Source organism: Poromitra crassiceps, assembly GCF_964638095.1.
Source record: "Poromitra crassiceps genome assembly, chromosome: 8".
In the NCBI taxonomy this organism is placed as follows: Eukaryota; Metazoa; Chordata; class Actinopteri; order Beryciformes; family Melamphaidae; genus Poromitra; species Poromitra crassiceps.
The window spans coordinates 33,658,725-33,673,242 of record NC_139629.1 but is presented as its reverse complement, the minus strand read 5'-3'; the positions used below and the strand labels follow the sequence as shown (position 1 = coordinate 33,673,242).

At 44.4% G+C, this 14,518-nt stretch overlaps 1 protein-coding gene across 1 annotated transcript in view; it reads left to right on the top strand.

Moving 5' to 3' along the window:
* Positions 1-13,989, top strand: part of LOC310780658 (calmodulin-binding transcription activator 1-like) — a gene marked incomplete at both ends in the record, with an annotated part of 83,003 nt that extends 69,014 nt beyond the window's left edge. The window contains 13 exons of the mRNA XM_083641175.1: positions 235-410; positions 612-808; positions 912-990; positions 1,777-2,137; positions 2,327-2,814; positions 5,161-5,339; positions 5,962-6,214; positions 7,247-7,318; positions 7,567-7,587; positions 7,746-7,945; positions 9,189-9,263; positions 9,764-9,794; positions 13,957-13,989. Of these exons, the coding sequence (XP_083497301.1) occupies positions 235-410; positions 612-808; positions 912-990; positions 1,777-2,137; positions 2,327-2,814; positions 5,161-5,339; positions 5,962-6,214; positions 7,247-7,318; positions 7,567-7,587; positions 7,746-7,945; positions 9,189-9,263; positions 9,764-9,794; positions 13,957-13,989 (2,165 nt within the window). The remainder of the gene's footprint in view (positions 1-234; positions 411-611; positions 809-911; positions 991-1,776; positions 2,138-2,326; positions 2,815-5,160; positions 5,340-5,961; positions 6,215-7,246; positions 7,319-7,566; positions 7,588-7,745; positions 7,946-9,188; positions 9,264-9,763; positions 9,795-13,956) is intronic.
* Between the last annotated feature and the right edge of the window lie 529 nt (positions 13,990-14,518).

Genomic DNA, 14,518 nt, shown 5'->3' with positions numbered 1-14,518 from the left:
CCAAGTCACTGCGACAGACTTAATGCTGCTCAGTGCACTTCAGAGCAACATATCTGGTGCAGCTTGCGGTGCAGAGTGCGCGATCATTCGTCTTGTCAGGACACACAGGGGTTGTTTGTGCTGGTCACAGCAAAGGCGGACATTTTTTTTTTTTTTTTTTTTTTTTGTGCACACTGGATGCTGGTTTGTGTGCTGACGTGTTCTTCCTCCTCTGTGTCCCACTGCTTTGCCCAGATAACCAGTTCAGAATGTCTATCCTGGAGCGCCTGGAGCAGATGGAGAGGAGGATGGCGGAGATGGCCAGCCACCAGCAGCAGAGCGGTGCAGGGGGCGCTGGCGCTGGGGGAGGAGCAGGGGGGACAGGGGGCGGAGGAGGAGGAGGAGGGGGCGGCAACAACAGCCAGTCACAGGTACAAAGCCACATCAGGCTACAGTGAAAACAATCAATGCTGTAGCGAGCCACACATTACTGTACTGTATCTTTGATCATTACTCAGTGATTTACAGTATACAATACAATTTACAGAATCATTATTTTTAAGCAAATTGAGTTTTGTTTTTGCAAAACCAAATGCAACAACACTGACATGCTGCTCTTTTGTGTACGGAAGTGTGTGTCGGCACAGGCGCAGGCCAGCAGCTCCTTTGAGAGCCGTGTGGTGGTGGTCTGCGAGAAGATGATGAGCAGAGCTTGCTGGGCCAAGTCGAAACATCTGATCCACTCCAAGACCTTCAGAGGCATGACGCTGCTGCACCTGGCTGCAGGACAAGGCTATGCCACCCTCATCCAGACGCTCATCAAGTGGCGGTGAGAACTTCCAAACACACTTCAAATCACAAAAAGATACAATATAATCAATCTTTTTTTAGATTCGGTTTGTCACACTAAATGTGTTCTATCTTCCATCCAGCACAAAGCATGCTGATAGCATTGACCTGGAGTTGGAGGTGGACCCTCTCAATGTGGACCACTTCTCCTGCACGCCTCTGGTGAGAGAGCTCAAGTTCAAATCTTTAGAAATGATGTGAGCAACTATGAAACTGCAAACTGCTCCCCTCCTGATCTGAGGGAAACCTGTGGGCACGATTGGAGTGGGTACGACTGGTAGTGTAGTCTGATGATTTTCTATTTGACCGCTAAGTTTAGACGAAACCTCTAACTCTGTTCCTTTTTTATATATCATTATTTTAGAGTAAGGGTCTAGACAATTTAGATAATTGTCAATTCTATGAGGGAAATAAATCTTGATTCGACCCTGTTCGAGTTGTACATCCACAAGTATATATATTATAATATATTGTCCCCACCCACACAATCATTTAGACCCATTTATCCCACACACACTTTTCACATACGTATGCACGCACCGCGCGCGTGCACACACACACACACACACACACACACACACACACACACACACACACACACACACACACACACACACACACACACACACACAACAGAACACACACACGCATGCATGCCACACCACTCGTGTACACAAGCGCGCACGCATACGTGCACACATGCACACACACACACACACACACACACACACACACAAAAGGACAAATTAAAATGAAACACAAGACAGAAAAATATTGTTCCTTAAATGTGATGACATTTATGAATGCTGGGTGCTTTTGCTGCTCCACTCAGGCTACAGAGCTTCATAAAATTGAATTCCATATCATGTGAACTTGTTTCTCCTCTAACTCTGTTTCTGTATGTTCTTTTCTTCTCTGGCTTCTTCATCCCTCTTGTTTCCTGTCTAGATGTGGGCGTGTGCGCTGGGCCACCTGGAGGCGGCGGTGGTCCTGTACAAGTGGGACCGGCGGGCCCTGGCTATCCCAGACTCTCTGGGCCGCCTGCCCCTGTCGATCGCCCGCTCCCGGGGCCACACCAAGCTGGCCGAGTGTCTGGAGCAGCTACAGAGAGAAGAGCAGCAGGCCCCCGGCCCGCTACCGCCCACAACCCGCATGTCCTTCTCGCCGGCCCCCGACGCGCCCACCAGTGACAGCTGGATGGTCAGCTGGGCCAACGACAGTGTGGTAGCACCCACCGGAAAGAAAGGGGGCGCTGCCACCACCACCACCACCACCACCTCCACCACCACCAACCTCAATCCAGGCCAGTGTGACCCCCCTGTTTACAATTCAATTAGACTGAGAAGAACAGTTGTTGCCCTGGTGGTACCTAAGATAATCAGTCAGGGCAATAGCATTTTTAAGGGCACATCACAGGAACATTCATTATTTCTTCTTAGGGAGTTATACACCAAAACTACTGTAGACACTCATTTGTTACATGTTGTGTTTCTTGCAGACTTGAGAAGGCCCAGGTCAGAACCCTCCAACTACTACAGCAGCGAGAGCCAGAGGGACCTCCCGCAGGCCAAAAAACACAAACCCAACCCGGAACTGTTTCAGGCCCGGCCAGACAAGGCCATGTCTGTCCCGCTGAGCCTGGAGCAGCAGCAGCTCCACAAGCTGTCCTCGAGTCCCAAGAGCCTGTCCACAGAGGGCCTGAGCTCAGACAAGGGTCTCTCTGGAGGGGGGAGCAGCATGGGGAGCAGCAGGTGGACCTCCCGAGAGAGCTTCTCCAGCAGCGGCCTGCATGGGAGGAAGGGCTTGGGGGGCGGCGGCGGCGGGAGCAGCGGCCTGGGGAAGGAGAAGGTGGTCAACCGGCTACGTCAGCGCGAACAGCTCGGCATGCTGGTGATGGCGGACCGAGAAATGGCCGACACAGAACTGCTCTCCTATCGGGAAGATCTGGAGAACCAGGACTGTCTCACGCAGATGGATGACCTGCAGGTCAGAACCATGTTGATTCTTTGTGGTGCCGTACAGCTCCATGTGTTGAGCATGACACTAACACTGCCGGGGGGGGAAAGGGTCATAAAACATGTTCACTCTACATACTGTTAGAGGATATAAGGCGTATGAGGTGTTTCAATGCATTGCTTGCCATCAACAGAACATAATCAGCAATGATTTTGTTTTTCCACAAAGTCTCGTCCATGTAGCCCAATGAAGCCATGTGCGTGCGAGCAGCCATAGAACTCTGTTGTATTAAAATCAAGGATTCAAAACACATCAATGAGTCACGCTGTTGCTCTGGGCAGCAGCATATTCCATAATTACGATGCACCGGGCCCGCCAACTTTTTCCTCAAACAACCCAATAAGCCGGCTGGAAACATGTTTGCCATTTCAGGAAAGTAGTTCTGTAGCAGCGAAAATAGTCCCCGGCGCAATGAAGAATTTGATTTGGTAATAACTACAACAGCCTGACTTCTCATGCTAACAGTTTAGATTATTGCGAGCTGTATTTCGAGGTTTTTATCTTCTATCAATCAGAGCCAATGACTTCCAGGTTGATGGCTAAAAACGGTACGTGGGGATGTCAAAGTAACAGGAGTAGAGCCGCAAACACATCGTTGATTTGGTTATTTTCATATGATTTGTTCACGGTAAGAAATGCATAAAAAAACACACCAGCTTTAGCCTTTAAATACTGTTGGATAAAAGTGTCACACAAATGGCCTGAGAGCACATATACAGTTAGTATCCTCTGCATTATATGTGCATGTTCTCAGAGGAAGGAGGTGGTGTGGAGACCAAGTGCCACCAACTTTGCATGCATGTTGATCTCGATAGAGAGCCAAAGTGAAATGCCACTTCCTGTTTCAGCACTGTACCAGAGATTTTCATCCGCCATTTATTTTCCCATAGACATTTCGTAAAATGCTTATCCACCTTATTTTTGAATGCCCCACTGTAAAAAAGAATCGTGGGTACAAGGTCCGGTTTAACATGACTCATTGTTGCCGCTTGCCATTTCCTTTGTCATACTCTGGCTGCAGACCCGAATTATAAACCGGAAGCTGGAGTCCGTTATAAAAGTTATAAATATAGTCACGTTATAAACAACTAACCAACGCTGGAGGTCCGTATGGAAACTCGAAATGTGTGTTATTCGAAATGGTTAAAAGTTAAATCAATTTGGTGGCGTTTTACTGCCATGTAACATAGCTAGCTAGCCGCTAACATTAGCCACAGTTAGTAGCCGACTACCCACAATGCATTACGTTATCCCAGCAAATCCTCATAGACGTTTTTTTTGTCAAGTTAAAACCATAGACTGTAAAACAGTCTATTACACCGGAAGCGGAAGAGGCACCCATCAGGCATCATGGCAGCTAGAAATAAGGTGGATACACATAGATTTACTTGGTCAAACCAAACGGTTCACATATATTTAGAAACAGGAGAGACCACATAACATTTCACTTAGATCAAAATGTAAAAAAAACTGCGGATTTAAAGAAAATATTTTTTTATGTTGTTTTTTTAAGTTTTGGTGCAAGTGAAATGTTCTATGGTCTCTCCCGATTCTAAATATAGCTGAACCGTTTGGTTTGACCAAGTAAAACTATTTTTATAAGCATTTTACGAAATGTCTATGGGAAAATAAATGGCGGATGAAAATCTCTGGTGCAGTGCTGAAGCAGGAAGTGACGTTCCACTTTGCCTCTATATTGTCACCAGTGAAGAAAGCATGGCAAGATGAGATTCAGATTGGAAGTGACATCAGTGCCATGCTAGCAATTCTTTCATGTGTGCCTTCTGCATTGGGGAGGACACACACACACACACACACACACACACACACACACACACACACACACACACACACACACACACACACACACACACACACACACACACACACACACACACGCACACAAACACACACACACGCAAACGCACGCGCACACACACACACACACACACACAAACACACACACACGCACACTAGGCCTACCTGGCACTCAACCCCCGTCACAGCATAATAAACTCTATCCATTGATCCAGTCCCATAGCCAAGGGAGTCCTCCAGCTATCCATCTTAGTTTTACTACTCCACCCAGGAATGAAGTGCTGTATTAGGATTCCACCTATAGCCCGTCTCCATTATTACTAAAGCCATTTCCTGACACACACTGTGCCAAACATAATGAAGAAAATAAGCAATTTATCCTGCTTGCCTATATAATGCACTCACATAGCTAGTCACTTAGCCGTCGAACCGCTATAGTGGCATAACGTTGTTTGACGTGGTTCTCAGTCAGTCTCTCTTTTCGTCCTGATCAAACAGGTCAACATGATGACTCTGGCAGAGCACATCATCGAGGCGACCCCAGAGCGGATCAAAAGGGAGAACTTCACCGCCGTGGACGCAGTACCCCTGGACACCACAGGGGTCAGTAACACCATGAACTGGCTAGCCAACTACCTGGGAGACGTCGAACAGTTGCCGAGCATCATACACCTACGGTAAGGAGCAGTGTGGAGACTGAACGTTATAGTAGTGAGATAAAAGGGGTGCACAGGCTTAGAATAAACTTGCATAGTTTTTTTTCAATTTTTTATTTTCAATTTTTATAGAACAATAATAATACACAAACAAGACAAATAAACAGGCTCAGACACAGGAAAGAAAACAAAAGAAAACAAAACATACATCATCAACGTTCAACATGTTGCTACCAGCAGCATAAGGTGCTTTTATCTATAATAGATACTGTGCATGGGGTCCCACGTGAGGGGTCTACGAGAAACCAGACAGGAGAGCCTCAGACACTATTCATTCTTAACCTCGTCAAAGTAGACCAAAAAAGGGTCCTGAATAGTCGAGAACCTTTTAAGCGAGTTGGCTCTCAGGGACCTGAGTCTCTCCATCTCTATAACAGAGATCATGTCCATCAGCCACACCTGAAAAGAGGGGGAATAGGAGGACTTCCATTCCTTCAGAATGAGTTACTTGGCAACAGTTGTCAGAGATTTGTTGCACAGCTGTAGGGAAGTTCAGAGAGGTTCTCCGAGCAGCCGAAGATGGCGAGTTCTACGAAGAGCTCTGAGGTGTATTGAAAAGTTCTGTCACTTTGTCTTGTCTCAGATCTCTGTATAGCGAGCCGCTGACCCCGTCGTCCAACCCCAGCCTGAGTCCAGGAGGCGGGTCTCCGCTGAGAGAGGGGGCGGGGCCCCTGGAGAGGCCCGCCCTCCCCTCCCCGGCCGACTGGAGTGAGTTCATCAGCGCCTCCAACAGCAAGGTGGAGCGCGACCTGGCCCAGCTGACTCTGTCCGACCCGGAGCAGAGAGAGCTGTACGAGGCCGCCCGCCTGGTCCAAACTGCCTTCCGCAAGTACAAGGTACAGGCCCGCAGGCTCAGGTGCCAACATGCTGTGTGTACTGGTGCTGCCCACAGTGAGCGGGGCTGCAATATTAGGACCGGTACAATTCGATTAAGTTGTTCTTATTGTCTCAATGGTGGATGAAATACGAGAGTTGGTGAAAGTTTATTTTGGTTTTTTTAAGCTTTTGGTGCTCTGATCATTTAAGTAATATCGAAGGTTGTGACAGTTCACTTACTACCTTCCTTCTGGGGATATCCTGTAGATTTTATATTCACATTCAATGTTATTCACAATATTCTGTCTATCTCTGTCTCTGTTCCTCTCCTCCTATATATACACATAACAACACAAACACAATATGATCCAAAACCGTGTGTCCCTGTGGTTTCAGCATGGGAAAGGTGGCTTGAGCAGAGCATGGCCTTGCTTAGAAGAACGACTGCACTGTCCCCCGCCCCCCCTCCGCTCTAAATAAATCTGATTAAGCTCACTTATGTATTCTGATTCTGATTCTGATTCTCTCTCGCTCTCTCTCTCTCTCTCTCTCTCTCTCTCTCTGTAAGTTAAGTGTATGGATCGCGCTACTGCCTGTTCTTAACGAGCTCTCCACACACCACCAGCCCCCTCACCCTCCCTCTGCCCGACCCCATTCCTCCTCACCTCGCTACCTCCTCCCCCCCCCGCAGCTACTTTTAATGAGTTTCCACATGTCAAACTGTTCGCTGTCATTCACAGTCATCTGTTACGCCCTTCTTCTACCAGCCCGATGCCGAGGTGGACCTCTGGCTCTCCGTCTCTTTCCCAGACGGAACCCACAATGGAGAGTCTCTCAGCAGTTCACCACCTCATCCCCCCCGTCCCCCTCCTCCTCACATGGGGGGACCAGTCCACCAGGGGTGTGTGGACTCATTCCAGGGTGCCATTCATGGGCCGGCCACCAGGAGACCTCAGGGAGACTTGACAGAGCCACTGTTTTCCCGCTGTGGCAATAAAGCAGCTCCTAATTGTGAACCCTGACCTCTACCCACTCTACTCTCTCACCTACAGGGGCGCCCGCTCCGAGAGCAACAGGAAGTAGCTGCCGCCGTCATTCAGCGTTGTTACAAGAAATACAAACAGGTAGGCACCACCAAAAGCACCTGTAGGTGTCGCTATGGATACTGTACATTCACCTCAACTTAAATGCTTGATTCTACATATTTCAATCTAGTTAGTCTACATTACACTAAGACAGATATGCGCTAAATACCTAAATACCCTCTGAAATACCTTCACTAAAGCTTTTCAGCATTTCCTTCTTAAACCCAGGCTGAGCTTTTATTATGCCAGTCCGTGATTCACAATGTTTCCCTTTTTCTGTTTGCAAGCTAACATGGATAGCCTTGAAGGTAACACATTTTTCAGTGCCTTTAGATTTCACTACCCGCCAACTGAACAGGTTGCATTACGTTTGTTGTTGTTCTTCTACTTCTACTGTGTGACCACATACTGTAGTAGCGGTGCAGCGTTGAGCGTGACGCGTGTGTTTCTCTTTCTCGTTTGGCAGTATGCACTTTATAAGAAGATGACGCAGGCCGCCATCCTTATCCAGAGTAAGTTCCGCAGCTACCACGAGCAGAAGAAGTTCCAGCAGAGCAGGAGGGCGGCGGTGCTCATCCAGCAGTACTACCGCAGCTACAAGGAGTTTGGCCGGCTAAAGCCGCACGGCCGCGGGGCCGCCGCTGCCCTGGTGCAGCACAAACTGAGGTAGACACCCGGCCGCTTTTACCCTATTAAAGCCATTGATACCTGATGCAGCATTTGCGTGTATATCCCTCATTTGTGTGTGTATCCCTTTAAGACCGCGAACCGCGTGACGCGGTTCGCGGTCTTAAAGGGATACACACACAAATGCTGCATCAGGTATCAATGGGTTAAAGACAAATACTGCAACATAATAGCATAACACTGGCAGAGATAGCATCGCATGAAAAGACCCATTTCTCACACTAAAAGTGTTACCTGCAGTACGGTACCATTAGAAAGATTATTATTGATTGTGCAAAAGTGAAATAAATGCATTTACTTTTTTTAAGGATAATAGGTAACTTAAGTCTGTGGTTCACAAAATGATAACAGACTGGACCTTCAAGATTTTAAAGATGAATAATACGCTTCAGGTTATGCTTTTTCTCCCCTTCCCAAAATGAAAATCTGGAATAGAACCGTTTGTATCTTCACTGAAAGATAAAACTTCAGTCTAATCCAGGCATGTCCAAAGTCCAGCCCCATGGGGCCAATTGCGGCCCGCGGACAGATTTTAAGTGGCCCTCGGCTTGTCTCTCAAAATATAGACGGTTTTCACCAGAGCGCAACCCCACAGCACTTCCTTTTTCTCAGCATTCGGCAAACTGCAGAAATATTCACTCGACATCGTTACTTTTGTTTTCGCCGCTCAGCAGTATAGACGGTTTTCACGATATGGTCAGTCCTGCACTTGAATGTTTTTTTTTCTTTTATGTCCATAGCAAACACTGCAACAGGAAGTGAGCGGGGGTTCAATTTAGAATGTTTTTGTTGTCAAGTTAAAACCGTCTATACTATATGTGGCCCTCTACACAGTATTGGTTCAATCAAGCAAGTTCAATTTGCATTTTTTCCCTTCACCTAATGATGACAGACAGCACTATGATACAGTTTGTACAAGCACCAAGTAGGAACAGTACAGGCAGAACTAATGTTTTCAGATGGTAAACAAAATATTTTGAGTACATTTGTATGTGATTTTTGATTTAAAAAAATTATAATATATATATATATATTATAATATATATAATATATATTATTATTTTCACATGATCGAATCTGGCCCCCATTCAAAAACGTTTGGTCTAATCCATATCTTCAGCTGTATGAGTGCTACAGATACAGCATTACTATGCAGTTGTGCCAGATGTGTTGCGTTATGGACTGTGTGAAACAGCGTTCTTCTACGTCTGGTCTTTTGTAGAGGTAGTCTGCTCACTAAGAGGCAAGACCAGGCTGCCAGGAAGATCATGAGGTTCCTACGTCGCTGCCGCCACAGGTAGGCCACGCCCCTGGGTCACATAGAGACGTACGCTGTTAGATTTGCACACACATACGCATACACACAAACACACACACACACACACACACACACACACACATACACATACACACACACACACACACACAATAGGCTATAGACATACTCATAAAACATAGATCTAGACAGATTCGTTGCCAGGGTTAGTACAGTAAATGGTCTAAGAGAGTCTTTGCATATAGAGCTAAGTAGTAAGATGGGGTAGGGATTACCACTTGTTTAACAGCTTGACAATCATTTCTTTTCCCTCAACAAGATTAAAAAAAAACCACATTCTATGTTATTTAATTTGGGGGGGAAATAGATCGGGTGGTTAGACATGTCAGGCCCCTCCCTCCCTCCCTCCCCCCTCACTGTATTTGGCCCCCCCACCCGTCCTACTCGCCCCCCCCCCCCTCCCTCACAGTGCCTACTGTGTGCTAATAGCTGTCTGGTATTGTTTTACTGTTTACGCCAAGCCCCTTGATGGACCATAGACTGTTCAAGCGGGTGAGTGCAGCCTCAGCAACTCAGTTCGTGCCTCTCTCTCTCTCTCTCTCTCTCTCTCTCTCTCTCTCCCCGTTTATCCTATATGTCTCTCTCTCTCTCTCACTTTCTCCCTCTCTCCCTCTCTCCCTCTCTCTCTCTCTCTCTTTAATAATACAATTATCTCCTCCTGAGGCTCTCTCTCTCTCTCCCTCTCTCACTCTCATCCTCTCTCTCCCTCCCTCCATCACTGTTGCTTGATGCCTGCTTGCATGAAGGCTGCCGACTGGAGCCACAGGTGGACTGAAGCTCAGATATTTAGAGCAGAGCCAAATCTGAACTCTGAAACTAACCACTGCTTCTGAATGACCACATCACTGCAACACGTAACAGGCCACTCCTCTCTGTCTCTCTCTCTCTATCTCTGTCTTTCTCTCCCTCCTTGGAAATGATTTTTTATTTTATTCTGTTTGTTTTTGATTTGTTCATTTCAGTTTTGTGTGGTTATGAGAAGAGACCGATTTGAGAGAACGGACGGTTTTTTCCTCGATCTGTTGTTGCATGTCAAGTGGTGAGAACTTTTGGGCCTTGCTCTTCTACCTGTAGGCATGCTATGGGCCGGCTATTTCCTCAAGTAGCTGTCTGTCTGTTTTGACTGGCTGTGTGTCCCGTTTCTAGCCACTTGGCAGACTGGGAGGGTCAAACTGTCAGTACTGCTGGATGTAACACGGTCACTGGTTCAATGACAAAAAATATCTCATAATATACACCTGATGGGGACTAATGCCTCAAACGGCATACTGTAAGATCTTAACGCGCTTGCTGTTGACATTCATATGACCTGCTATTGCTCCTTTCCATACGATACCCACACGAGTGGGTAGCCATGCCAAATGCTGTAGTAAAATAGGTCACTGTGCTTATAGAGTAAGAGTGTTGTAACCACTTGTGATGGCAGGCTTTTCTGCTACATATAGACCATATAATGTATACTGTAGGTTGCAGTGCTGTGGTAGCATATAGGTCACCGCCAAAATGCTAACAATACGATGCTCCACCCATTAAGGCTACAACACAGAGCTTTAACACACTCACACCTGCAGCACACACACACACACACACACGCACACGCACACACATGCACACACGCACACGCACATGCACACACACACACACACACACACACACACACACACACACACACACACACACACACACACACACACACACACACACACACACACACACAGCCACTTACTGCTTCTAACCATGCATCTCCATACTTGCCTCTTTGTCAAAGTATCTACCTCCTGCTAAGAATAACCAGAGTAGAGCTAAAACCATACATACGGTGCTGGATGTGTTTTTGCAGGTAAAGAGTACTGCTGACTTAGTTACAGTGTATTTACAGGTAAAGAGTACTGCTTACTTAGTTCAGTGTATTTACAGGTAAAGAGTACTGCTTACTTAGTTACAGTGTATTTACAGGTAAAGAGTACTGCTTACTTAGTTACAGTGTATTTACAGGTAAAGAGTACTGCTTACTTAGTTACAGTGTATTTACAGGTAAAGAGTACTGCTTACTTAGTTACAGTGTATTTACAGGTAAAGAGTACTGCTTACTTAGTTACAGTGTATTTACAGGTAAAGAGTACTGCTTACTTAGTTACAGTGTATTTACAGGTAAAGAGTACTGCTTACTTAGTTACAGTGTATTTACAGGTAAAGAGTACTGCTTACTTAGTTACAGTGTATTTACAGGTAAAGAGTACTGCTTACTTAGTTACAGTGTATTTACAGGTAAAGAGTACTGCTTACTTAGTTACAGTGTATTTACAGGTAAAGAGTACTGCTTACTTAGTTACAGTGTATTTACAGGTAAAGAGTACTGCTTACTTAGTTACAGTGTATTTACAGGTAAAGAGCACTGCTTACTTAGTTACAGTGTATTTACAGGTAAAGAGTACTGCTTACTTAGTTACAGTGTATTTACAGGTAAAGAGTACTGCTTACTTAGTTACAGTGTATTTACAGGTAAAGAGTACTGCTTACTTAGTTACAGTGTATTTACAGGTAAAGAGCACTGCTTACTTAGTTACAGTGTATTTACAGGTAAAGAGTACTGCTTACTTAGTTACAGTGTATTTACAGGTAAAGAGCACTGCTTACTTAGTTACAGTGTATTTACAGGTAAAGAGTACTGCTTACTTAGTTACAGTGTATTTACAGGTAAAGAGTACTGCTTACTTAGTTACAGTGTATTTACAGGTAAAGAGTACTGCTTACTTAGTTACAGTGTATTTACAGGTAAAGAGTACTGCTTACTTAGTTACAGTGTATTTACAGGTAAAGAGCACTGCTTACTTAGTTACAGTGTATTTACAGGTAAAGAGTACTGCTTACTTAGTTACAGTGTATTTACAGGTAAAGAGTACTGCTTACTTAGTTACAGTGTATTTACAGGTAAAGAGTAACTGCTTACTTAGTTACAGTGTATTTACAGGTAAAGAGTACTACTTACTTAGTTACAGTGTATTTACAGGTAAAGAGTACTGCTTACTTAGTTACAGTGTATTTACAGGTAAAGAGTACTGCTTACTTAGTTACAGTGTATTTACAGGTAAAGAGTACTGCTTACTTAGTTACAGTGTATTTACAGGTAAAGAGCACTGCTTACTTAGTTACAGTGTATTTACAGGTAAAGAGCACTGCTTACTTAGTTACAGTGTATTTACAGGTAAAGAGTACTGCTTACTTAGTTACAGTGTATTTACAGGTAAAGAGTACTGCTTACTTAGTTACAGTGTATTTACAGGTAAAGAGTACTGCTTACTTAGTTACAGTGTATTTACAGGTAAAGAGCACTGCTTACTTAGTTACAGTGTATTTACAGGTAAAGAGTACTGCTTACTTAGTTACAGTGTATTTACAGGTAAAGAGTACTGCTTACTTAGTTACAGTGTATTTACAGGTAAAGAGTACTGCTTACTTAGTTACAGTGTATTTACAGGTAAAGAGTACTGCTTACTTAGTTACAGTGTATTTACAGGTAAAGAGTACTGCTTACTTAGTTACAGTGTATTTACAGGTAAAGAGTACTACTTACTTAGTTACAGTGTATTTACAGGTAAAGAGTACTGCTTACTTAGTTACAGTGTATTTACAGGTAAAGAGCACTGCTTACTTAGTTACAGTGTATTTACAGGTAAAGAGTACTGCTTACTTAGTTACAGTGTATTTACAGGTAAAGAGTACTGCTTACTTAGTTACAGTGTATTTACAGGTAAAGAGCACTGCTTACTTAGTTACAGTGTATTTACAGGTAAAGAGTACTGCTTACTTAGTTACAGTGTATTTACAGGTAAAGAGTACTACTTACTTAGTCACAGTGTATTTACAGGTAAAGAGTACTGCTTACTTAGTTACAGTGTATTTACAGGTAAAGAGTACTGCTTACTTAGTTACAGTGTATTTACAGGTAAAGAGTAACTGCTTACTTAGTTACAGTGTATTTACAGGTAAAGAGTACTGCTTACTTAGTTACAGTGTATTTACAGGTAAAGAGTACTGCTTACTTAGTTACAGTGTATTTACAGGTAAAGAGTACTGCTTACTTAGTTACAGTGTATTTACAGGTAAAGAGCACTGCTTACTTAGTTACAGTGTATTTACAGGTAAAGAGTACTGCTTACTTAGTTACAGTGTATTTACAGGTAAAGAGTACTGCTTACTTAGTTACAGTGTATTTACAGGTAAAGCTGTAACGTTTGGAACGAATGTCATTTGTTTGCTTGTAACTATCAAAGGAATACTGAGAACTGTGTACATATTATGTTATTTCTGTTTTCAAATGAATTAAGTGGATCAACTTTCTGTTAATGGACAGATTTTTAGTTGGCAACATTTCCTGTTCCATATTTGTAATAGCACACGCCGCTCAAAATGTCTTTAACTTCCAAGTATTTCGTTTGATTTCATCTGTAAAGGTGCTAAGAGTTTTAAATGAATCCTGACCGATGTCTTCTTTCCCAGACTGGCTCTTCTAGCTCCTGATGGTTCTGGGCTGAATGGTGTGTGATGCTGTTGTTAGGCTAATATCTTCATGGTGGATGATGATAAGCTTGTCAACAGAAGCCTGTCTGTCACGGACGTGCTAGTCATGTCCGCTTGTCTCTCTGTGTTTCAGGGTGAAAGAATTGAAAAGGGCCAGGGAACATGAGACCCCTCAGAAGAGCCCCCTCGCGATGTGACATCACTCTCCTGACTCCTCCTTTTCCTTTTTTCGTTTGTACCCAAGACATTTTACAAGAGAAAAAAACATCAATGCGAACACTGCAATTATTACTACTACTGCAGTGTTACTGGTTCTACTACTCTTACACGTACGACAGCATTTTTTCACATATCCTTTCTTCCCACTGACTTGATTTCAGTTGGAGAGTGGCGACTTCTATGGGATTATAAACTCAAATGGGGGTTGGGATGAGGGATGGGGGTGGGGGGGAGGGTGCAGAACATTTTGCTTCGTGGCATTTTTTGCACTTTTTCATGGATTGCTTTGTCTTTTTCGGAGTACGAGGAGGTTTTGGACGGTGAAGGAAGAGAATGCAGGACATGTCTGAGGTCCGTCACACCCGAGGACCTAAAGGAGGACTACACCGAGTCGGAAGATCTCAGAGGATTCGAGGAGACCATGCAGAAACACTTCTGGGCTCTAATTGTATTTCATAACTTTTTAAGTGACCGAT